At 37.7% G+C, this 27,065-nt stretch overlaps 1 protein-coding gene across 1 annotated transcript in view; it reads left to right on the top strand.

Moving 5' to 3' along the window:
• exoc2 (exocyst complex component 2) overlaps positions 1-27,065 on the top strand; it is a 302,692-nt gene that overhangs the window by 89,575 nt on the left and 186,052 nt on the right. The window contains exons 5-6 of the mRNA XM_078539476.1: positions 1-114; positions 9,318-9,442. Of these exons, the coding sequence (XP_078395602.1) occupies positions 1-114; positions 9,318-9,442 (239 nt within the window). The remainder of the gene's footprint in view (positions 115-9,317; positions 9,443-27,065) is intronic.

The raw sequence follows: 27,065 nt of genomic DNA, 5'->3' as shown, positions 1-27,065 counted from the left end.
AGGCAGAATTCCTCAGAAGGACCTGGAAGGATTATTTCAGGGTATGAGTGGTGATTTTACCAGTGAAAAATTCTCTGCCACCTGGTATCTGATAGAAAACCACTCTGCTACAAGGTTAGTGAAAAGGCATAATTGCAATGAGTGTCCTAGTGCTTGATTTGAATCTCTGGTGTTGTCAGATGAGTCTAACTTTTCCAATTTCATTGTTCAAAGTATGTTTTTTTTAATAAAACCTTGCATGTAAGCTTTCACTGTGTCTTCCACTATACCTTTGGCAAAAACCCAGAGAGAGGGCATAATCGGTCATTTACGCTGTTTCTCTGGGGTTACTGCTAAACTGTCAAAGTTGCTACAGGAGACTGGAACCCCCTGACCCCACCATCCTGACACCCTGGTGTTTAGCTGCTGTTATTTGTGACTGATGGGGGAGGGGGTGTGGTGCTACGGTTTCAGCTCCTGGCTCACAGGTGAGGTACACCTGTGGCAACTCTAAAATAAACTTGTCGGATTTGTCAAAGCCAGCTGTTGGGAAGATCTGTGTTTTTTTTTCTAATGACTGACACCAGATAATGCAGCATAAAAGCATCTTTTGGCAGCTACACAGAAATGTGTTCTAGAGGTGTCATAGGCAGCAGATTTCTAAAATGCAGTTTCAGTTGCTGAGGAAACTAGACACAATATATTTTAAAGTGGCTGCTATTCAACATCAGATTATGAGGCAGATAGAGCTTTTGTGCAGACATATATTTTCAATTGTGTAAAAAGTTTTCCAGAGACTTTTAATGCTGAAAATTATAAAGTAAACCTAAGAAATAGATGGAGCCAATAGATAGTAGTGTCTAAATTAGTTAAGTAATTTTTTGATGTGGAAGCATTCTGCAATCCTTTTTAATTAAAAAATATATATGATATGTGCAGAGGTTTTGAGGTACCATGCATCACACAAAATAAAATCTCTCCAAAAGACCTGCGTAGTTGTTTTCTGGAGGACTGGAATCACCATCATTTGTCATATTAGAAAAAGTCAGATAGATGTGTCTTACATTTCAGCATTATCTTGGTAATTGAATCATGAGAAATATAATACAAATAACAGAACCAAAGGAAATAATGTTGCTTTATTTGCTAAAGAAAGGCAACAAAATACAAATAGATAAATAAATATTAGAGGTATTGTGCCAGTAAGTCATTTTCCCCCCTGAAATCTGTGACAGATAATCAGGAAGGTGGAACCACATTAATAACCATCTCCCATATCTCCATCTATGTAATTTGCCCAAGTCTCTCTGGAAATAGTCAAACCTCTTTCTATTTGGTAACTGGTCAAAGAGTTTTATATCATAAGCAAGTTTTTAAAAACTGCTATGTACACCCTGTTCCATATCTTGTAAATCTTTTAAATAACAGGCTTCCAAAATATAATTCTGTAGAACTCACTCCTTTGGTTCCTTTTTCTGAGGTTGAGCATTTTCTATTTATTATTACCCTCCCTCTTCTGTTGCCAGCCCACCTATACAATTTGTCAACTGTTTGACTCCCCTAAGCCTCTTTACTAAACCCAACGTAAAGAATTTTGTCAAACCCTTGAGAAAACCTAAGTAAGCTATATTTACTGGATTATCTTGTCCACCAGTTTAGTTGCACCTTAAAAGAATGGCATTTGGTTTGTGAAGCAGTATCCCTGCTAAACTGCTCTCCATGACACTCGTGTTACTTAAATACTGCCAAGCGTTTAGTTGCACCTTAAAAGAATGGCATTTGGTTTGTGAAGCAGTATCCCTGCTAAACTGCTCTCCATGACACTCGTGTTACTTAAATACTGCCAAGCGTTTTTCCCACTATCAGTGTTTTGTTACTGGGCCTGCAGTTACTAGGCTCATGATCCTTTAAGCTACATCTCCTAATCTCCAATCTTTGAATATTTATGGAATTCTGAAAAATAATTGTTTCTATTCATATAATTTGTTTTCTTAAATTCTGGATACCACGTAGAATTCATTGTAGGAAGCTGGGTGGAAAAAGCATTTTTAAAATTATTTAATGGTATAAAGATGCTTTTGCTGCCCTCAAAGGATTAATTAATCTATTTTGACTTGACTTGACTTGAAAATTCCAGATGTTTGTGAAATATGAAAATCATGCTTCGTACCATGGGAGGCTTACTTAATTGAAAAACAAGATATATTTTTAATTCCTGCTGTTTTTAAAATCCATGATTGCTTATGTGTAACCAATAACCAGTTATTGTAACTTGCATAATTTCGTTCACTCTCAATGCCCCCCACAACTCCCCCACTTCATGGGTGAGCAACTCAAATAGTAACATGATCTAGTCTTCTAGTGTAATTATTACAGTTATTAACATATATACAATGGTGGTGACATCCACCCACTTTTGCCTTGAAAGATACCAAAGTTTTGCCCAACATTCCCATTACAGGGCAGTTGAATTTAGTGGGAGTTGGTATTCAAGTTTTTATCCCTTAATGCTGTTGTGTAACTATAATGCTCTTTTAATTCCTTACTTGGTGAGTCACCTCAACAGATCAATAGGACCACCTGCTGACTACCAAATCTCATTTTATTCTGTTGTGTATGAGCCTTTCTTCTTTTTCATGTGCACATTTTCAGAGAAATGTGTAGTATTAGGCGCAGCCTTCTATGGACACTGTATTCCATAGGTGGCCTCTGCAAACTAATTATGCACTGCACCATAGAAGGATTCATGTATTGATTACAGATTATATTTGTGGGTTAACATCCAGAGAAATTTTCCTTACTGAGGGATAAAATGAATGTCTCTATGATGCAGTTCTTTGCTTCTTACTTGATTTTATATGGGCAAATAATCTTACAACATATGATTTCTTTTGCATTGTCTTAATTTTTTTCATGGTTTTAAAGATTTAGCAATGGTTGAAAATTTTGATTTTAAAAGCAAACCTAAAGCCCGGTTGGCAGCCAGAATTGGGTGGTGCATCATTTTGTCTTACTCAGAGGAAGTGCTTATTGTCTGAAATATCAACTTCCCTTTTAGAAACCATCCTAAAGAGTCAAATGCTCAGGTTCACGAGCTCATGGAGCCAGGACTTGTTATTAATTCCAAGTCCATGGGAAAGAAAACAAACAGAATAATGCAGACTATGAGACTTTTTTTCTGAGACACTTATGCTGCAGAGAATGTGGTTTGCATGTGGAGGAAAAATAAAGGACAGGTTAAACCACAGTGTTTTAAAAAATCTGCACTTTACTTAACCCAGGTACAGGGAACTATGAACTTTGAGAATTTTGCTGTTTTGGTTAACTTTTGTCTGTTTTCTCACCTAAAGGAAATTGATTTGTGCTTAAAATTGCTTTCCTGCCTGAAACTTGTGACAAGTGTAAACATGAAGTTCCACAGTCTAAATTTAAAACACAGGTATCAGGAAGTGGAAGTCCAGTCTTAGCTCTAACCACCTATAAAACAACAAAATATAGGACAAGCAACTGACAGACACTATAATTTTGTTGTGAATTTGCTTGAAAGCACCAGCTCTGTTTCCTTTAAGTCACTCTTAACTAACTAAAGAACATTGGCTGACAATAGTGAATGAAAGGAGCATGATTCAATCAGAAAACCAGTAACACAGTCATGTACTATTTTGATTCTTTGTTGAGATTGGGGCTCTTGAGTATGAGAAACGATCTAGAACATACTTTTATTAAAACAATATCCTGACTTGGAGTTTTGTCACACAAGGAATGGAGAAGGTGATTGTATGTTTAGAAACTTCAGGTGATTAGCATGAAATTAGGGCCAGAATTAAGTATGAGCTCAATTCCTGCAGCCCTTGCACAGCTCCTGAGTGTTATGCATTTTCTTAAAAAAGTTCAGAAAGCAAATTTCAATACATTGAATAATAATGAAGAATAAAGAAGTCTTGCTACAATTGTATGGGACTTTGGGGAGACCATGCCTGGAATACTGTATGCATTTGGTCTCCATATTTAGGAAGGATATACTTGCATCGCAGCGAGTACAGCGTAGGTTCACTAGATGAGTCACTGGGAAGAGAAAGTTCTCCTCTGATGTGAGGCTGAGTAAATTGGGTCAGTATTCATTGCAGTTTAGAAGAATGAGAGGTAATCTCATTGAAACATTAAAAGATTATGAACAGGTTTCATAGTGTAGATACTGAGATGTTGCCCTTGCTAGGGAATCTAGAATAAGGGGGCACAGATTCAGGATAAGGGGCCAATCGTTTAGGGCTGAGATGAGGAAAAATTTCTTCACTCAAAGGATTGTGAACCTTCGGAATTCTCTACCCCAGAGGGAAGTGGATGTGATAACACTGAATACGTTTAAGGCTGAGGCAGGCAGATTTTTTTTGGTGTCTTAGGGAATCAAGGGAGATTGGCAAGAAAGTGACATTGAAACCCAAGAGCAGCCGTGATCATATTGAATAGCAGAGCAGGCTCAACAGGCTGTCTGGTCTTTGCTTGCTCCTATTTCTTATAGTTTTGTTCTTGTATGGATCTGTCTTTTGGTTGAAATCCACTTTTGAGAATCATTGAAATGAAAGGTTTGCTCCATACACATGACCCCAGAGGGACAGTGATGCCTGTCTTGTTCTATGATTTAGCTGCTGGAGTGAAATTTTGGGTGTCTGGGATTTGTGATGTAGATTCTCTGAATTCATTGTCAGACACATTTGTGTAAGATAATATGATGTGTTCTGTGATGAGGCAGTCGTGTCAGACTGAACACATTTTATTTTGTGACAGTATGAGATGAAAGTTATTTAGAAGGATAAATATGCCACAGGCTTATCAGTTGTTATTTTGCATGGTGTACAGTGAAAAGTTGGAAAATAAACAGGGTTTGATGGTGCAATTTTATGTCTTTCACATAGTTATGTGTTTCAGGAGCTCACGTTGTCCATATCGTCTTCCTTATGGTGCACAACTTCCACATAGAATCATAGTGATACAGCACGGAAGGGGGCTCTTCAGCCCATCATGTGTTAGCTGGCTCTTTGAAAGAGTTATCCAATAAGCCCCACTTCCCTTTTGTTTCCCTGTAGCCCTGCCAATGTTCCCACCAAATGCATACAGTATTCCAGGCATGGTCTCCCCAAAGTCCCATACAATTGTAGCAAGACTTCTTTATTCTTCATTATTATTCAATGTATTGAAATTTGCTTTCTGAACTTTTTTAAGAAAATGCATAACACTCAGGAGCTGTGCAAGGGCTGCAGGAATTGAGCTCATACTTAATTCTGGCCCTAATTTCATGCTAATCACCTGAAGTTTCTAAACATACAATCACCTTCTCCATTCCTTGTGTGACAAAACTCCAAGTCAGGATATTGTTTTAATAAAAGTATGTTCTAGATTGTTTCTCATACTCAAGAGCCCCAATCTCAACAAAGAATCAAAATAGTACATGACTGTGTTACTGGTTTTCTGATTGAATCATGCTCCTTTCATTCACTATTGTCAGCCGATGTTCTTTAGTTAGTTAAGAGTGACTTAAAGGAAACAGAGCTGGTGCTTTCAAGCAAATTCACAACAAAATTATGGTGTCTGTCAGTTGCTTGCTATTAACAGAGCGCAATAGTAATCTTTATGTTGAATAATAGCACTACATTTATTTTTAAATTGCTCAGGAATGTTATAGATTTACTTTCATTTGCATTTCCCTGTGTATTAGAAATGTGCAGAAATAATTTCTGCAACTGTTTTGTGAATGGGAAAATTTACTGTATATCTATGGCCATTATTCAAATGGGTTAGAGAGGTTATTTTTAAACAGGATTACTATTGCTAGTTACTTACACCACTGAAAGTAGGTGAAATAATGTTTTCGCCCCTGTTTGTTAGTCTGTTTGATTGTAAACAATATATCTCAAAAACTCATTGCTGCATTTCAATGAAACTTGGTACATTGTAGGGCATGGCCCGTGGAAGAACTGATTAGATTTTTGGCGAAAATATGGATCCAGATCTGGATCCTGGAATTTTTTAAAAGATCCATTAACATTGGAAGATGGGGCAACTTGACTTTTTTTTTAAAGAATGTTGTTGATTGTTTCAGAATGTTATGATGTTTAGATTGTCTTGGCTATTGTGGTGGAATTTATGACAGCTATCAAAATGTGAGCAGAGTTTTCAGAGTAGGTTATTAGATGTGGACTAGCTTGAAGCGTGCTCAGAGATTGAAGCTCTTAATACAAGGATTTATTTTTTCAGCTTTGTAGTTACAGAGCATCAACCAGGCAGGGAAAGAAGGAAGAGTTACGTAATTGTAACAACATTGAATTAACACATGTGGAGGAGATATGCGCTCTACTGAGTACCCTCTTGCTTATTGTATATTAATTTAGTGTTTAATTACATTCAGGTGGCTGGCATTAACAGGAGATTCACTTGTGTTCCTATATATAGGAGCAGACTGAAACTTTGCTGGGTTTGGCAGTGCATGTTTGTAATGTGCCTCCATAAATAAAAGCTTATGAGTATGTAAAATTAGGTTCCAATTCTATCTTTCACTGCCCGGTTATCTAGATAGTAAAATTATTGGCTGAAGAAGAACAGATTTAAGTTTGTAAAGTTAGAGTGAGAGATACAGTAAGATTTCCCAGGTAACACTATATTGTTGTTCTGCATCTAATTTGTTTTGTCCTACCTTAATTTTATGCTTCAAGCAAAAATCAGTAAGAGAAATATAATCTGTCGCATTAACAGGAAGAAAAGGAATGTTTCATGTGTTTCAGAATAATCTGTCATAGCTAAAAATCCATCAATACTCTTTTGAAGTATATTTCTGTTGTCATGTTCTCGAACCCACCTATGAACCTAATTTGATTCACTAACATATTTGTGTGCCTTTTGATCTTTTTAAAATTTGCTTTTTGAATGTGGGTGATGGTGACAAGGCTGCATTAATTGTCCATTCTTGATGCCCTGAAACAGAATGGGTAGCTAGACCACTTCACAGAGCTTTAAGAAGCAATTATGTAGTGTGAGTCTGTAATCATGTGCTGACCGCACCAGGTAGGGCTGACAGATTCCCTTTTACAACAGAGCAGAAACTTTGAGGGCCTTCAAATTAGCAAATTTATTAAATTTGATTTCACAATTTGCCATGTTGCGATTTGTATTCTCTACTTCTGGGTTATTACTCCAGTACCATGACAAGTAAACATGTATAAAATCTAGGTTGTAAGCTTTTGTAAAATTATTAAGGTTGCTAATAGGGCAAAATACTTTCAATGTTCATTTACTGTGGAAGTGTTTGCAACAAAAAGCATGTATTAACGTGGCAAGAAAATAATAGGCCCTAGCACTAGGGCAGTGTCTACCCACTAATTCAGTCTTTTATTCATTCATGGGATGTGGGCGTTGCTGGCTAGGCCAGCATTTATTGCCCATCCTTAATTGCCCTTGTTCAGAGGGCATTTAAGAGTCAACCACATTGCAGTGGGTCTGGAGTCACATGTAGGCCAGACCAAATTTCCTTCCCTAAAGGGCATTAGTGAACCAGGTGGGTTTTTACAACAATCGGCAAATGGTTTCATGGTCATCATCAGATTTTTATTGAATTCAAATTCCACCATCTGCCGTGACAGGATTTGAATCCGTGTCCCCAGAGCATTACCTTGGGCCTCTGGAATACTAGTCCAGTGACAATACCACTATGCCACCACCTAAGTGAATGTGTTTGATAAACAGAAAATAATTTTGAACCAGAGTTTTGCAACTCCTGCAGACTATGTAGTGGTTCAATTTAAGCCATTTATTGAAAAAAAAACCAGATGCCAGGTTATGCCAGTTCTTTGTGGGATGAACGTCATTAAATGGAGGTAAGCTACGCTTTGACTTTTTCAAGGATATGGAGTGATTTTGGAAAGATTTGAATTTTTAAATTAATGTATTTCAGCATCTATTTCAGAAAATGCAAGGAATATTTTTTGATTTAACAGAGTAAATGTATATCAAATATTTTTGTCACTTACAGTTTGCTTATGTCTGACTTCCATTTTTTTTACAAGAACGGGTCAGAGGCTGGGAATTCTGTGGAGGGTAACCCATCTCCTGACTCCCCAAAGCCTGTCCATCATCTACAAAGCACATGTCAGGAGTGTGATGAAATACTCTCCACTCGACTGGATGAGTGCAGCTCCAACAGCAACCAAGAAGCTCGACACCATGCAGGACAAAGCAGTCTACTTGATTGCACCCCATACATCACCTTCATTATTCACTCCCTCCACCATTGATGCGCAGTGGCAGCAGTGCGTACCATCTACAAGATGCAGTGCAGCAACTCATCAAGGCTTCTTCCAAACCCGTGAATTCTACCAGCTAGAAGGACCAGGGCAACAGATGCACCACCTACAAGTTCTCCTCCAAGCCACACACCATCCTGACTAGGAACTGTATCTCTGTTCCTTCACCTTCACTGGGTCAAAATCCTGGAACTCCCTAACAGCACTATGGGTGCTCCTACAACACGTGGACTGCAGTGGTTCAAGAAGGCAGCACACCACCACCTTCTCGAGGGCAATTAGAGATGGACAATAAATACTGACCTGGTCAATAACGCCCACATCCCATAAACAAATAATCATCTAAATAACTTTTTTGTCATATTTAAAATTATCTTCAGGATTGTGGAGGATATTTGAAATATCTTTTCTATAAGATTTTTTGACTGGGGAAAAAAGGTAGAATATTTGCCTTCCATTAAAATTTGGAATCTAAAAGTTGAATGATGTGTTTGGCCTCCTGAAATGCTTTTTATGGTCTTAAGTAGATGATGCCTCCTAAACCTGTGATCTCTACCACCTAGAAGGACAAGAGTAACAGGTACATGGGAACCCCATCACCTGCACCACACATCACCTTGTCTTTGACATATATTCCCATTCCTTCATTTCCAGTGAGTTAAAATCATGGAACTCATCCTCTTAACACAGTTGTACGAGCACCTTCATCACATAGACTTCAGTAGTTTAAGAAGGTGGCCTTTTCAAAGGTGACTGGGGGTGAGCAATCAATGCATTATCAGTAGTGGTCACATCCTAAGAATAGATTTTTAAAAAAATGCAAATACCGTTTTTGATTATTTTTTAGGTGGGGGAAGACTGAAGATACCTTTGTGTGTTTTGAGTTTACTTAAAAGACAACTTAGTCAAATCCTTTTCCTTTAAATGATCAGTTTCTTACTGTTTAAGATTTTGGAAGAACGGAGGCAATTTATCACGTTACCCTTTCTCTTCTGTTGTTTAACTTTTGCATTAATATGCTACTTTTTTCTCTCTTTCACATTCCAGCTTTGATCAACTGAAAGTTGCTGCAAATTTTTTAAGGAAGCAGGCAAACAAGAAGAATGAGGGGAGCTTAGCCTATGTGAAAGGAGGCCTCAGTACATTCTTTGAGGCTCAGGATGCACTTTCAGGTAATTGTTTTGGTATGACCTTGTCTCAAATTCAGTTATTTTTGTAGGACACAGTACAGAAGCAAAATTTATTCCAATTGTAGAGGTAAGAGATGAAAAAAAAAACAATTCCTTCAATCTTGTTTCCTCGATTTTGAAATATTCATTTGCTTTCTTAAAAAAAAAATCTAAATTGGAAATCACCTGAATCTCCAGCCAAAGGAAATAATCTTTCTCCTTTTACTCTTTTAAAACTTTTCTTAATTTTAAAAACCTCTATTATATTTTTTCTTAATCTTCCCTGCTCCAGTGGAAAAAAAAGTTCCAATATCTTCATTCTTTCACAAAGCTGATGTTTCTCATCTCTGGTGTAAATCTGTTTTCTTTGTGGCTTTAATATTCTTTCTATCATGTGGCCTTCAGAATTGCATGTAGTACACTAACTCTCTCCCTATGGCCTAACCATTGCCATGTACACTTTCGTTATAAATTCTTGGTTTTGTCCTCTCTGTTCCTGATTGCAAACCGAAAATATTACTGAACTGTTTATACATTTATCCACAATTGTACTTGCAAGGAACCCTGTATTTGTAAGCCAGGCAACACCTGTGGAGAGAACAAACAAAGTTAATGTTTCATATAATGTATGAAAGGGTCATACAGACTCTAAACATTAACTCTGTTTCTCTCTCCACAGATGCTGTCAGACCTGAGTTTTTCCAGCATTTTCTGTCTTTATTTCAGATTTCCAGCATCTGCAGTATTTTGCTTTTATCTTAAGTTAATGTTTCAAGTGTGCAAACTTCATCACATATTGCAGATGAACAGCATTTAAAAGGGGAGGAGAAAATTCATATGTAGGGTAAGACGATATGTAAGCATGTTTAAGTGGAAATCTGGAGATGGTTCACTGAGATGAACTGGACTGGTTGGGATGCATCCGAGGATGCTGACTGAGGGTCATAATGGTGGAAATTGTGAAGGTCTTGGCCTTTATCTTACAATTCTCCATAAATATGGGCTGGTGCTTGAGGACTGGAGAATTTCAAATGTTATGCCCTTTTTCAAGAAAGGGCGCAAGGATAAATCCAGCAACTACTGGCCACTTAGTTTAACTTCAGTGGTGGGAAAGCTTTTAAAACAACAGTTGGGGACAAAATTAACAGTCACTTAGACATGTGGATTAATTAAGGAAAGCCAGCACGGATTTGTTAAAGGCAAATCATGTTAAACTAGAACAAAAACAGAATTACCTGGAAAAACTCAGCAGGTCTGGCAGCATCGGCGGAGAAGAAAAGAGTTGACGTTTCGAGTCCACATGACCACATGAGATTTTTCTCTTTCTCTCAAGTGCTAAGGAATATTCCATCCATCTCATGTTAAACTAGCTTGATTAAACTTTTTGATGAGGTAACATAGAGAGTTGACATGGCGTACATGGATTACCAAAAGACATTTAATAAAGTGCCACATGATAAGTTTGCCAGCAAAGTTGAAGCCATGGAATAAAAGGGACAAAAGCAGCACGGATACAAAGTTGACTGAGTGACAGGGAAGAGAAAGTAATGGTGAATAATTGTTTTTTGGTGTAGAAGACAGTATATGGTGGGGTTCCCCTGACTTCGATATTAGGGCGATATTCTTGATATATATTAATGACCTAAACTTGTGAGTACAGGGCATAATTTCCAAATTTGCGAATGATACAAAACTTGGAAGTATTGTCATCTGTGAGGAAGATAGAGTTAGACGTTAAGAGGACAGAGACAGGCTGGTGGAATGGACGGACAAATGGCGGATGAAATTTAATACAGAGAAGTCTGAAGTGAAACATTTTGATAGAAAGAATGAAGAAAGGCAATACAAAATAAAGGCTACAATTCTAAAAGGTTGCAGGAACACAGAGGCCTGGGGTATAAGTGCACAACTTGTTGAAAATGGAAGGGTAACTTGAGAAAGTGGTTAATATGGGATCCTGGGCTTTATTAATAGAAGCATAGTGGATTAAAGCAAGAAGAGTATTATAAACATTTACAAGACGCTAGTTCATCCTTAGCTGAAGTATTGTGTTCCATTCTAGGCGACGGACTTTAGGAAGGATGTGAACGCTTTAGAGAGGGCGCAGAAAACATTTACGAGAATGGTTTCAGGGATGAGGGTCTTCAGTTACATGGATAGATTGGAGAGGTTGGGGTTGTTCTCCTTAGAGGAGAGAAGGTTGAGAGACAATTTGATGGGTGTGCTCAAAATCATGAGGGGTCTAGATAGAGAGAAACAGTCCCATTGGAAGAAGAATCATGAATCAGAGGGCACTGTTTTAAGGTGATTGGCTTGAAGAACCAGTGGTGACGTGAGGAAAACCTTTTCTTCGCAGCAAGTGGCTAGGATCTGGGATACGTTGCCCAAGAGTGTGGTGGAGACAGATCCACTCATGACTTTCGCAAGGGAATTGGATAAGCATTTGAAGAGAGAAAAATTACAGGGCTGTTGGGAAAGGACAGTGGGGTGGAACTAGCTGAGTTGCTCTTGCAGAGAGCCAGCATGGACGCAGTGGGCCAATTGCTGGCCTTCAGTGCTGTAATCATTCCATGATTCTGTGAATATTTTTAGTTTCAAAAATAATGCTGCACACAGTAATAGACTTGTTTTATTCATGTGGCTTTTGTAGTTTTTTGATCTGGCATCTGTATACTTGCTCAGTACTTAAAAAGATGTTAAATTAAAGCAGATGCAGCAAATTCTTCCTTGACAACTGTGACAGTTTGCAGCAGTGCTCTTACTGAAAGCATTGCATAAATCCGTCAATCCTCTTACCTCCTTTGCTTGTTGCCTTTAGTGGGTGGGCAATGCACGTCGAGTCGAGTGCCAGTTTGTCATAGGGCTGGGAAATCCTTATATCCATATGTAGACTGTAGCCTACTACTTGAAAGCCGTGAGCTAAGGGCTAGCTCCAAAGACTTTTTCTAACTAATGAAATGACAAAGATTACAACAGTAACTTTGTCATGTGATAAACAATCAGCAATTTCCTCTTTTAAGTTCCAATTTTACCTTCATAATTTCAAATTATTAATCATCTTTGTCGCTTTAGTATGAGAAATGGCCTGGTCCTAAATATTTTTGTTCATTGCATGAGACGATATTTTCTTCAAATTTCAGTACAATTTTGAAATAGCTGTTTTTTAAAAGTTAACTAAAAAGAAGGGCTATCTTGACTCACAAATGTCTTTTTAAAATTTTCTAGTGTCTGTACTTTGACTTTGCAAATAACAATTCCAGACTACAATAATCACCCCATTTTAACTTGATTAATATATGTCACTACCTGAACACTGTAAAAGCTGAGTAAAAGAACACCTGTAAAAAATGGTCACTTACTGAGAGGTCCAAATAAGTTATGTTGTAAAATGTACAAAAGGCACTCTGAAACCACAGACATTTGCAAATTACTAACTAAATGAAAGACAACCTTCAATGCACCAAGCATTTTTTTACAACTTATAACACATGACAGCCTGTTGCAAAGCTGTTGTATCTGGAATTTTCACTGAGTCAGGATCGCTGGCAATTCCCATGCCGGCTTGCTTCCTTTCTGCCTCCAAATTCTCTTGGGCCTCTCAATTCCCTGAGGTCAGTATATTTAGGTCAGTGCAAGGCTGTGGAAAAAAATGACTTGTCGAATGGGGAGTTCCTTACCCAGCATCCGTAGTGGCTGAGAAATTGCTCTATCTTTGGGACCAAATCTCTATCTCAGGGATAGATGGTTTCTCTGCTGCTGCGGGTGCTGGGTAGAGAATGCCCCATTTGTTAAAAGCTGTTTCTTTCACAAAACTCTGTCGCCTTATGCTGAATTACATGCCTTGACCTCACCATCCCAAATCAAGGGAAACATGTACGAACAGCGAGAGGAGCCATCCCTTCCTGCCCAACGTTGCGCACTACATTTCAAGCTATACCTCAGTGGCTGTAAAGCACTTTGAGATGTCCAGTGGTCGTGATAAGTGCTATATAAAATGCAAGTCTTTCTTTATCTTACAGCGCTGATAGATCCTTTCCCCTGACCTTGCCAACATCTTCTTTCCCTTGGGTTCTCATGGTGGATCTGCTTCACTGAGAAGCCTTACTTTTGGGGGCTGGTGAAGGTAGATGGCTGTCCTGGGTCTCTTGCCCTCTGTGCTGCTTTATAGAGTGAAAAAAAACCTGGAATTAAAAGTCCGATGATGTCTCACGAAACCACTGTCGATTGTTGTAAAACCCACCTGGTTCGCTGATGTCCTTCAGGGAAGGAAACCTGCCGTCCTTACCTGGCCTGGCCTACATGTGACTCCAGACCCACAGCATTGTGGTTGACTCTTAAATGCCCCTCTGAACAAGGGTAATTAGGGATGGGCAACAAATGCTGGCCTAGCCAGCGATGCCCACATCCCATGAATCAATTTTTTAAAAAAAGGCAGGCCTGTCAGTCCAGGTTATCAGTCAGTCTTCCTACAGACTAACTGCTCAACCAGAAACCTGTAGTTTTACTCTGAAACATAATGTTATCTGTTGTGTTTTCCCTCTTAACTGTTCTAAAACCGTTCTTTGGAAGCTTCAGTAAACTAACACAGCCTGTCAGTACATTTCCTTTTTTTTGTACTTTGCCTTAGTGCTGTTGAGTAGAACTGAGAAACGCAATTCATTACTGAAGTTATACCCTGTTCCAAGTGAGAGTGCTTTCTGAAATGAAAATTTAGACTACAAACTGTTAAGAGAACAGAGCTAAATACTGGTGTGATCTTACCGTTGTTGCAGCTAATTAGGTGTTGATCATAACCTCAGCTGGTTCTTTTTAAAAAGCACATACAATTACCATTTTGAAAATAAAGACACCTGCAATAAAAAGGGAGGCTGATGCCAGTTCCTAAGATGTCTGTAATTAACAGGTTTATCATATGTCATTGCCTTTACATAATTATAGTTAAAAATAAATTGGGTTCATCTGTGCAGGTAAGATTTAAAATTACTCACTCTAACTTTTAAATGAAAGTACAGGAAAACAACAAGTTTAGGCTATACTTTTTTTTTAACAATTTTTCCCCAAATAAACTTAGATTTGATAATTTCATTGTCTCGTGGAATCCAGTTGTAGCTATTTGGGAACAATTTACTTAACTTTAGCATGTTTAAAATAATGGTTTTCTCAGGGTAGCAGCTATTTGTTTTACCTATATTTTCAGGTGGCACATTCTTAATGTGTCCAGCTCCGACAAGTGCCATTTGAGGAATGTCAGTCCCTTTAAAGGGATTGTGCATTCATTTTAGGATGGCAGATGAAAACCATCCTTGGAGCATCAGATTAATTGAACATTCTCAAATGGACCATAAGGTTCCTGATGGTTTCAGACTACCATCTCCTGAATAAATAAAGAGCAGGCCTAAGACAAGTGAATTTTAATTTGCATTTAATAATAAATCTTTTTGTTGTGCTCAGCTTTTGAATGCATTTGACATAAAGGCGCAAACTCTCCAACTTTAGTGCACCTTCCTAGATATTATGTGTGTAAGTGGGAATTCTAATAGTCAGTGAGGACAGATCATTCCAAGTACTCATTTTACGCCAAAGCCTGTGCTGGGAATTATTTTAAAACTGTGGATGAGTTGACTTAATTGTACTTTGTTGCTCTTACTCTTAGTTCAGAAGAACTGTGCATTGTGACCAAGATTACACAGTGTAAGCAAATTAAAGGCTATATGTGTAACTTTGTTAAATAAACCAAGTTAAATTAACTTTCCAAGTATTGGTTACTCAACTCATTCTGGAGTAGCTCCCACTTGTATTAGCACAGATGATGCAGCTTTGTCAAGACTACACTTTGAGCAAAGCGAAACATTTTTTTTTAAGCTTCTTTAGCTTTTTGCAGGATGGGATAGTTCTGCCAGGAAGACATTCCAAACTTTTTCCTCGTTTAAAATCAATGCTGCTTTGAACCAGAGCAGTTTATGAGAGTATGTCACCCTTGGCTTCACCCATTGCAAGACACAGAAACTTAAGACTTTTGGAAGCCTTACAGCTGTTGCCTGAGCCAAAATAAACAGGCTGCCAGGATAAATGGCAGCAGAGATCATGCTTTACCCAGCCTGGTCAGCTGTAGTATTTCCAGTGAAGACTGAAGTTGCAGACCACAAGATTCCTGATGAATGGTTTCAGACCACCTTCCCCTGAAGAAATAAAGATCAGGCTTACACCTAATGGAATTTAATTTGAATTTAGTAATAAAGCTTTTCTTTGTGCTCAGCTTTTGAATGAATTTGACATAAAAGCACAAACTCTTCAGCTTCAGTACATTTTCCAAAAATGAACTGCTACAGATTTGACATTTCCTGAGGGCTCTGGCAGCAGAACCACATAGATGTGTTAAAAGATGATGTACAAGTCAATTTAGGAAAGAGTCAATTTGACATTCTTGAGGTTTTATATATTAATTTATTGTGCAGATGCAAAACTAATTTATGAGAATCTGCTCCCTATTCAGATGTTTCAGAGTTTAAATTAAAAGACTTTTAACACAAAACAGGAAATGGATATTTCTAAAATTTAAAAGCATCTGACAGAATATTAAAAAATAAGGTTGAACTTGTAACTTAAGCTTAGGAGGTTTTAGGGTGTTGAGTTGATCCTGAGAAGAAAAAGGAAACCATGTCAATGCATCTTTCTGTCAGTTAGTTTGGTTGACAGCCTGATAGTATCTTTACCAACTCTGGGTTGTTGTTGCAGACAGATACACAAAAGGAAGTGATCTTCATCAAGCGAGCCAAGCTGTAAAAAGTTAAAGATGAGTCACAGTCACCTTAAACTGACCTGCTGTTCTTGGGAATTGCAAATGACAATAACAGTCAATAATTTTGACAATTTAAGAAAGAAACATTTTTGCTAATGACATTGCCTGTGGCAGATTATTTTATGTCATAAGTAGTATACTATTGTACAAATGAGTTAATATGCCACTGTTGCATGAATATTTTGCAGTAGCATTCTTAAAATACTAATTTAATTAGGCAAGCAATTTTATTCTCTTTATTTGTCTGCCTGATTAATCACAACTGTCACTGAGAGAATGGGTGCACATTCTGACCCTGGGCTATTGCCAGTACTCCATTTTTTTCTGACCTTGCCCCCAATCCCCCAGGGAAGTGGCAATGTCTTACCCAAATTAATTCTCAACTGATGTTTCCCCTCTTCTGCTGAGTAATATGGCTTATATCAGGATCTCAGTAGAGTAGAGCCAGCATGTTGCTAGTATTGTTTCAAAATGATGCATCTACCTTATGCTCCTGCTTTAATTACAAATGGTGCAAATAGATAGTGTAACAAAATACTTGAGAACTCTGATCATGTAATTTAGAATCCAAATTAGTCAAATTGACCTTGTGGCATTTTTCTAAGGCCAAAAAGTTGCATGGAATGAATTGGCTAAGATTGAAAAGATTCTTCATTTTTAAAAAATGAGAATAGTCTCCAATGGACTTGCTTGGTTCAGTAAACCCAGATCGAAATAAGGTACTCGAATAATGTATTCAGGCCTGTCTGTCTGGCTAGTTGCCATTGACCTGAGTGGAAATCAGCATCCTTAGTACTGGAATTGTATCCAGCACTCAAATGTAACTATAAAGCTAAATACTGACTGGCAATTGGGTATAATGAATGATTTGCACTAAATTCAAATCAGTACTTTGCCTGTATGTATGAACTGTACCAATAATCAGTGTTCCTTTATGGAGTACTTCAGAAATGAATTTCAGTGAAATGAAAACACTAGGGCAATAGGTGACGAGGATTTCTTTGTAGTGCATCCCCTCCACATGTGACATCCATTTATAAATTGCCCTTGCAATATATTTTTGCCTCAGCTTTAAGTATTTGATACAAATATTTAGTTGAATTTGAGAAAGTGGGGACGGAGAGGGAACAGGCTTGTAAACAATGAGAAAACGAGCCCTGCCTAGCTGCAAGTAATTTAATGCATCCATGCCAGTAGAATGTGCACAGGAATCCATTTATTGTAAATGTAAGCAAAATGTCCAGGGCTGACAATGGTGTCTATAATGTTCCCCAGTTTTAATCCCTAAATTAAAGTTTCCTTTTAATTTTACCCTGCTTCTGAAGTTATGCTGAAAATAGGAATTAGATGAAATGCTAGTGCTTTGTGTGATCACTTTCTTGACAGCTAAAAGCAAGAAACCAGTTGATAATCATGGATAATTGATCTTTTGTGTTATATTTTGGGAAAAATAGGTGAATTGGGAGTGGGGTATTATAGTGTAGATTGAGGCAATATTTGTAAATGTTCCAAGAATAGTAATTAAGATATTATACATTAGTTAATGAATTGTGCTTGTCACCATCTTTGTGTATAGTTTTCTCTTGCTAGAGCTATTTGAGCAAAGTGGAGTTTTGTCTTTCTAGTGGTTCTAACTGTTTTCTTGAAGACCTACAAAATTACTTTGGAAACCTCTGGCCCCCTTTAAGACTGCACAAATCTATCACAAATTAGACTGTCTGTAAATCAGCCATTTAATTTAAAACATAATTTAAGAACTGATTATGATTTAGTTTAGTATGTTGCATGTGAATTTGCATTAATAGGATGCTATTGGTTTGTAAATTAGAATAGACACTTGGGAAAAATCGCATGCTGCTGATCTAATTGATATAACTAATTAGATTTACTTAGAGTTCAAATGGCATGAACTTCAAATGTGAAGTTTGAGTGGTTTATGATTTTTATCTGAACCCTGTAATTATGTTACACTTAATCACCGCCACCCCCCTTGTATCCATAATGTTTTGCTATGTAACAACATTTATGCAGGGGTACTTTACTTTCATTCATTTTAGATGTTAACAATGGATGATCTCTAAATTTGTTTCACGTCTTTGGTTATTAGACGTTTGCATATGAATGTTAATGATTGTGACATTACGACAGCTTTATTGAGAAATAGCCTGTGTTTACTGGGAAATACAATCTTATAAAAATAATTGTTTTGAAGGTTATATAGTTTTCAATGTTCATTTTAATAGAAATTCATTTTTACACATACCTGCCTAGTGATACATTTTAATACAAACTCTAGACTTGAGTGACATGCAAGTTATCTTTTGGTGTAAGAACAATTTTATAGTGAGATGCATGTCTAAGATCATGCACATTCTTTTGGATGGATTAGTTTTGTGTTTTTTCTGTGCTTCCACAATCCTTGTTGGATCAGCTATTTGGGACTGGGCTGGTCCCATTAACTTGGCAAGAATGAACAGGAGAAACTTGAGCTTTTAGGCCTTGGGAGAGGATGGGATTAGCACTGATTTCATCCTTGTCAAATTAATGGAAATAGCACAGTAAAAAAAGAGAGAGAGCTGAACATTGAGTTACATGTAAAAGGACACTAGAATATTTAAACAATCTGCTTGTGGGAAAGGGGAAAAAAACTAGAGAGAGTAGCTCTCATTACACTCACTGATGTTGCTTCTGCATCTAGACCAATCTTTGTCTTTGCTACAAATATTTTGTGTGCCTGTCTATATTCATAAGATAATTATGGATAAGAAAAGCCATTTTCGGTCCATCTAAAATCAATCGTCCAGAAAGATTTGAAAGTTCCCTCAATACCGAATCAACTTGTTTTTGAAATGCTTCATGAGTTTTTATCTCCATTACTCTATCTGGAAGTCTGTTCTGTACATTGATCATTCTTTGTATGAAGAATAATGATCTGCTATCAGTCCTAAGTTTAGCTTATAGGAGCCTGAACTCTATTTTAATCTTGCAATTTAATTTAAAGTAATATTCGAGGTTTACCTTTTCCATGCCCTTAACTATCTTTTATACCTGTAAAAAGTCACTTCTGAGGCATCCTATTCGAAGACCTAAAAGCTTCAGTTTTGGCAGTTTTTCCTCATTATTAAGAACTTTGACTGTAAGGATCAAACTAGTGACTTTTCTCTATGTTCAGCCCTTGAATAATTCACTTGCACCTCAACAGTCAAAACCAGACAAATTATTCAGTTGCAGTTTTACAAGATCATGATACAGTTTGACCAAGGCTTCTTCTGACTCATATATTCGGATCTTTTGTCTATAGCGTTCAATATTCAGTTAGCTTTTCTAATTGCTGTTCTGCACTAATTGGACATGTGGATTGTCAAGTCTGTTTTCCTAGGTCTCTCTCAGCTTTATCTTTAGTTATTTCAACACTTGTCTTGAAATACGATTGCCACTTTATTTTCCTTCCTATGTGTAGTATTTTGCGCTTGTCTGCGTTAATTTCAGTTTCCATTGTTTTGCCTGCCACCCAGTCTAACTTCTGAGCTGCCTTCAGCCTTTCTTTACATTTCTATAGCAGAGGAACTCAGAGCATCCAGTGTCTATTTTGTCTAACTACAATCCTGTACATTCATTCCCAAACAACTATCCTAACCTCCAGTTTGTATGGCCTCTCAGAAGAGGGAAGGATAGATGTCCTGTTTAAGTGGATAGAAGAAAATACCTTGTTAGGAGCAGAGGGGCAAAGTGGGAAGCATATGCTAGAGAGAAATTATGCTTTGGAGGACATCACTGATCCTGCTGCGGGCAGAAGGAAGCTTAGTGGACCCACAACATAACAAAAATACATCCTCTGACTCATGGTGAAAAATGCCATGGGAAATCCACTTGCGTTTCAATAAAGCTGTCATTTACTGATTGCCTGCTAAGACTGTTTACAACGCAGGCAGTTAAAAATGGCATTAAAAAAATTAACACCTAGTCCAGAATTAACACTATATATAAGAATGCAGCCTAAGTATCCATAAATCTATTAGCAGGCAATCACTTCCAATGGAATAAATCAGGCTTGAATGGAGCAAATCGTGAATGTTTGAGATGAGGAAAGGTGAGGGAATATCCCAAATGGAAATGAATGGGAAACTGCGGCAATTCAATTTTATGGCAGCTGTTTTGGCTTTTTTAAAGGTATAAGAATGGTTGTAAAAAGCTTAAAAGCATAGTTGGAGGTCTTTGCCTCCCCAGTGATGATGTAGTTTGTCTGTTAAAGGCTGACAGTTATATAAATTAGAGTATGTTTTGAGAATACTCTGTCAGTAGTGAGGGAGGGAAAAGGGCCTCAGGCTGCATGTATAAACTTGTATAATGTTAATTCTGGGCCAGCTGAATAGGTCAGGAACAGTTATTATGCAGTTGTCCGATGCAGTCCTCAATTACTTCTAGAAATTTCATAGTTGTAATTTTATGACTTAATTTCTTTAAAATGCTATTCCAATGTTAAAACATTATGAAGTGCAAAAGGTTGTGCTTGCTGGTTACTGGAATTCTGGTAGATTTAATTACAAATGCAGACTGTAACATGGCCCACATTCTACAAACAGGCCGGAATAAAATCTCATGTTAGGAATGGTTTATAAAAGCTTTTCTGTTAGGCTCATAATGCAATCAATATGTATTTCCTACTTCCTGGATTTTTAGAAAGTTAAAATAAAGTAGGGCAGGAAAAGCATTTTAATTATCAATTTAATGCTCTAAGTACCAAAAAAAAGTTTCCAGACTGAAATTTCTGCTCTTACATGTAATTGCATCATGTGTCAATTCACGTTTTAACTGCAGTTACTATTTAATTGGAGGGAGAGCAAGCCTACAATTTCGTACTGAAGTCTGCAAATTATCACGTTTTTGTAGGTGTAGAAAATGCAGTTTTTGAAATTTAACATTATTTGATTAGCACAGGAATCCTTTTTGCTGGAAATGCTTGGGCTTCATTAACCTGTAATCAGCGAGATCTGATATTATGCTTTTTTGTTTGTGGTTTGATAACTCAGAACATTTAATATGGGCAATATCAACCAATCTCAATGCTTGCGTGACTCTGTGACACAAAATGAACAAAGCATAATTCATAATGAGTATAAAAATAGATCAGTTAACAGAATAATGAACCAATAGATTAGGTAAAAGTACCAGTATCTTACTTTTTAAAAAAAAGTCTATTTTGTTGCCCTTTGTAAGGGAGTAATCTTGACTGCCATAGTGTGGATCAAGATCAAATATATTATTAGAATTGTCACATTAGAAATGGCCTTTTAAGTCTGGGTAGGAGGTCAGTCTACTGGTGGTGAGTTGTGGTTGAGAGGACTGATGTTCTACATACTTGGCAGAGCAATCTTTCTTTTTTCGAAAACAAGCTGATATTTCTTCCTACAAACCAGTTTTCATGGCCAGTTTATAGTTTATAGCTACTGTAGTGACTTTGCTACTTGTCTGTGATATTTTATATTTAATGATAACCATGCCAGTATGTATGAATTACCATAATCTTGATGGCCAAGACTGTCAATATATAAAATAACTGTACTTCAAAATGTAATTCATTATAGGATTTGCTTTACTCCATTTCAAAGTGATCAAATAAATGCAAATTTATTTCACAGAATTTTTTGTTTTTAAGTAATAGCTCAAGAAAGAAAAGAATTGCCTTTTCTGGGAAAATATCAGTAGAAGGTTAATTTAGTATCGGCAAATCTCAGCAAAAATGTTTCTGCTATTCAATTAATTTCTTGTATAGTTTAAAAATAGTTCTTTCTAATCCTGTTTAAAATGAAATATGGATGGGGAGCTTTGTAACCCAAATAATTGTTTTCTTTAAGAAGACAGTTTGTTTTCAATATTTAAAAAATTCCCCTAATATAAGTAAGGGATTTGAATTTGGGAATTCTCTCAAGTAGTAGCTTTTGAATTAGATCAAACTGAATTCAATAGGGAAATGGCTGCAACTAAATCCAAAGGAAAGGGAAAGATGGGAGAAACTAAAGGGAGACTGGAGAACCTGGTGGCTCACCATAACAACAGGCAAATGAGGGGATGCTGTCGCTATATTCAGCTGAGAGAGAGACATCAAATCTTGACCCTCGGAATATACATATGAGTTGGCAAATATGTCATTTAGAAAATATTCTTTGAAATCTGAGAATGCGTAGCAGATAAAATTATTGCTATGAATGCACATCTTGATCTTGAGATAGTAAACTGCATAGCCTTCATTCTGCATCTGCTATATTAGCCTCTCTGAATAGGCTGTGGGGATGAGCACCCACGTGATAATATTATGATGCAGTTAAGGAGTGGAGCATGTGATTTTCTACTCTTGCTTTGTTTAAATCCCAGGACTTGCGACATTGTGCCAGTTTGTTTTCCCCAACTAAAGGTTTTTTACTGCTCAGGTAACCAGAAAGTCTCCAGCATCATTTTAGGTGTGACCATCTAAATGGTTATTGCATCACCAGTTTTGCTCCAGCCAGTACCCATATCTCAGAATCACAGAATCTTTACAGTATAGGATGAGGCCATTTGGCCCATCGAGTCTGCTCAGTGCATTCTACCTAGTCCCACTCCCCTGTCTTATCCCCGTAACCTGCACATTCAATCTTTTCAGATAGCAACCCAATTTCCTTTTGAATACCTCGATCGAATCTGCCTCTGCCGCCCTCTCAGGAAGTTCATTCCAGATCCAACCACCCTCTGGGTGAATAAAAAATTTCCTCACATTACTGTTATTCCTTTTGCCAATTATTTTGAATCTGTGCCCTCTAGTTCTTGATGTTTTCTTGAGTGGAAACAGTTTCTCACTATTTACGCTGCCCATACCCCTTAGTCTTGAATCTTGAATACCTCGATCAAGTCTCCTCTCAGCCACCTTTTGTCTAGGAAAACAGCCCCAACTTCTCCAATCTATCCTCATAACTGTAGTTCTTTATCCCTGGAATCACCCTTGTGAATCTCTTCTGTACCCTCTCCAATTCCTTCACATCCTTCCTCAATTATGGCGCCCAGAACTGGATGCAGTGCTCCAGATAAGGCCTAACTAGTGCCTTATACAAATTCAATATGACCTCCTTACTCTTGTACTCAATGCCCCTATTAATAAAGCCTAAGATACTATATGGTTTATTAACTGCTCTCTCAACATGCCCTACCATCTTCAATGACTTATGTGCATATACACCGAAGTCCCGCTATTCCTGCACCTCCTTTAGAGTTTCTCCCTTTATTTTACACTGTCTCTCCATATTCTTCCTGCCAAAATGAATCGCCTCACACTTCTCTACATTAAACCTCATCTGTCACTTGTTTGCCCAATCCACCAACATGCCTATATCCTTTTGAAATACAAGACTATCCTAAACACAGTTGACCACATTTCAAATCTTCGTATCATCTGCAAATTTTGAAATCATGCCCTGAACACGACAGTCTAGGCCATTAATATATATCAGGAAGTGCAAAGGTTCCAACACTGACCCTTGGGGAACTCTGTCACAAACCTCCCTCCAACCTGAAAAGCAATCATTTATCACTACTCTCTGTTTCTTGTCACTCAGCCAATTTCTTATCCAAGTGTCCCTCAAACAGCTTATATTCCACCTCATTTCTATTCTTCTTTAGTTCTGATGAAGCGTCATACAGACTCGAAACGTTGACTGTGTTCCTCTCCGCAGATGTTGTCAGACCTGCTGAGTTTTTCCAGCTATTTTTGTTTTTGCCTACTTTCCCTGTTATTCCATGAGCTGGAATTTTGCTCAAGTCTGCTGTGTGGCACTGTATCAAATGCCTTTTGAAAGTTCATAACACCACATCAACAGCATTGCTCTTATCAACCTTCCCTGTTATCTCCTTAAAAAACTCCAGCAAGTTAGTTAAACATATTTTTCCTTAATTACCCTGCACTTGTCTAAGTGACTATTGATTTTGCCTTGAACTATAGTTTCCAGAAGTTTCCCTACCACAAGTCGAACTGACTGGTCTGTAGTTGCCGGCTTTATCCTTGCACCCCTTTTTGAACAAGGGTGTAACATTCACAATTCTTCAGTCTTCTGCACTACTCCTGTGTCTAAAGAAGACTGGAAGATTATCACTTGTGCCTTTGCAATTCCCACTCTCACTTCCCTCAGTACTCTTAGATGCATCTCATCCGGCCCTGGTACCTTATCTATTTTAAGTAAAGGTAGCTTTTCTAACACCTCCTCCTTCTCAATTATAAATTCTTCTGGTGTACCGGTTACCTCCTCTCTCACCTTGGTCTGTGAATCATCATCTTCCTTTGTAAAGACAGATGCAAAGTACTCATTTAATACCTCTGCTATTTCTCCTGCCTCCATGTGCAAGTCCCCTTTCTTATCTCTAATTGGCCCTACTCTTTCTTTTACCACCTTTTAATTATTTATATGCTTATAGAAGACCTTGGGATTACCTTTTATGTTAGTTGCTAGCCTCTTTTCATGCTCTCTCATTGCTTTTCTTATTAGCTTTTTCACTTCCCTTCTGGTCCTTCTGTATTCTGCCTGACTCTCCATTGTATTTTCTACTTGACGTCATACACACACTTCCTACTTTTCACTTTCACCTCCATCCCTCTTGTCATCTAGGGAGCTCTGGATTTATTTGCCCTGCCTTTTCCCTTCAAGGGAATATACCTTGACATTGCCTGCAATACTGTTTCTTTGAAGGTGGCCCATTGTTCATCCACCGTCTTCTGCCAGCATTTGCTTCCAACTCACTCGACTCAGATGCATTCTCATCCCAGCGAAGTTGGCTTTCCCCCCATTTAATAATCCCAGCTCTGGATTGTTCCTTGTTCTTCTCCATGGCCACCCTAAACCTTATGATACATGGTCACTGTCCCCTAAATGCTCTCCCACTATTATTTGATCCACTTGGGCCAACTCATTCCCCAGAACCAAGTCCAAGAGTGCCTGCCCCCTCATTGGATTGGAAACGTACTGCTGCGGAAAATTATCTAGAACACATTCCAGGAACTTCCGCCCCTCTTGTCCTTTTGCACTATTCCTGTTCTAGTCTATATTTGGATAATTGAAGTCCCACATTATAATTACTCTGTAAATCTTGCACCTCTGTAACTTCTTTGCAAATTTGTTTCTCTACATCCCTTCCACTAGTTGGTGGTCTATATACCACACCAATCAATGTTACTGCACCTTTTTCATTCCTTACTTCTAGCCAAAGAGACCCTCTGGAGCATCCTTTCTCTCTAGCACTGTAACGTCATCTTTAGTCAATACTGCCACTCCCCCACTTTTGTTCCTTTCCAGTCCCTCCTAAACTGCCTTGTACCCAAGTACCCTGCCTTGTAACACTGTCCTGCCCTTGTTTGAACCAGGTCTCTCTTGTAGCGATAATATCATAATTTGTCAACCTGTGTCTGTAGTTCACCAATGTTATTAACCACACTCCGTGTATTCGCATACATGCACATTAACCCTGATCTAGGCTTTTTTACTTTCGCCCTTACTCTGACCCCATCTAACAACTTACTATTGCCTACTCTAATTCTATCAAATTCTCCAAGTATTCTACTCAACTTGATACTACTCTCTGATGTATCCTCCTTCTTAGTTAATGCTTCTCTACTTCCCACTCAGTTTTTCTCCTCTCCTCTCCTCTCTGAATTTCCCCTCAGGTTACCATCCTCCTGCCAATCTAGTTTAAACCCTCCCCAACAGCACTAGCAAACCTCCCCAAAAGGACATTAGTCCCAGTCCTGTTACAGATCCCTCCTGCCCCAGGACCAGTCCCAATGCCTCAGAAATCTAAAGCTCTCCCACATACTCCATTTCCCTGAGATGACAAGTTTTGCTTGAATTCACTCTTATGGTACTAGATTGTTAGTTATGCCATTGGAGCAGTCAGGCATAATTTACTCTTGGCCTACACAGAACTCAGTGATTGCTAGAGTGAAAAATGTATGCATGTTTAATTGTTCGATATATAATCTGGAGATTAAGAAGTCCAACTTTCCTGCCTTTTTCATTATTGTTCTGAAAAGTGCAGTCCAGTACTATTTATTGGAAGTTTGTCATCGTAATACCAACTGTGGTCGACATTTTGGACTCCTGGGAAACCATAAAGAAAACATAATACCTGAAACAGGCCAGGTTAATTAACAATGCTTAATGTTGTCTGACCTAGCCTATTTCTGTAGAATGTTTCGGGCATGAAAGGCCTTGCACAAAAACTGAATTAAAGCAAATGGACTTGAATGGGTTAGAGTCTGGCTGCTTTGGCACAGTAGGAGACCATGAGCAGCACTGGCTATCTGCAAAATCCTGACATTTCCATGTGGGCATGCAGCATGCAATTTCCCTAGAACCTGTCAAACCACTGAGTACTGTTACTATGCTTTTGGGATGCATATTAGTTAAGGATTGAAAAAAGGCGCTGCAGGATAGGTAATCTATCGTTTAGGTCTGTGATGATTCCGAATCTGTTAATTTTCAATATGCAGTTATAACTTTAGTGCTTTGTTATTTGTTTTTATATTTTTTGAAGTTCAGCTGCAAGAATTTTGATCCATAATTTTGAGTTTATGCTTTAAAATTAAGATTGGTTTGATCTGTTTATTTACCACAGTTTGTTGAATATTACGAATTATCAGTGCTTAAAATGAGCTTTCGATTTATTAGTCATATTTTTTCATATAAAAAAAACCCAATATATTAGGCAGAATACTTCTATAATAAAATAAGTTATGTTACAGTTTATAGAATTATGTATCCTTAGTTTTGTTAGTTATCTAGAGGAAATTGGAAGTTATTTTTGTATTAG

Source organism: Cetorhinus maximus, chromosome 3 (assembly GCF_964194155.1).
Source record: "Cetorhinus maximus chromosome 3, sCetMax3.hap1.1, whole genome shotgun sequence".
Lineage (NCBI taxonomy): Eukaryota > Metazoa > Chordata > Chondrichthyes > Lamniformes > Cetorhinidae > Cetorhinus > Cetorhinus maximus.
The sequence above is the reverse complement of the archived record's forward strand: the minus strand, read 5'-3'. Positions and strand labels throughout refer to the sequence as shown.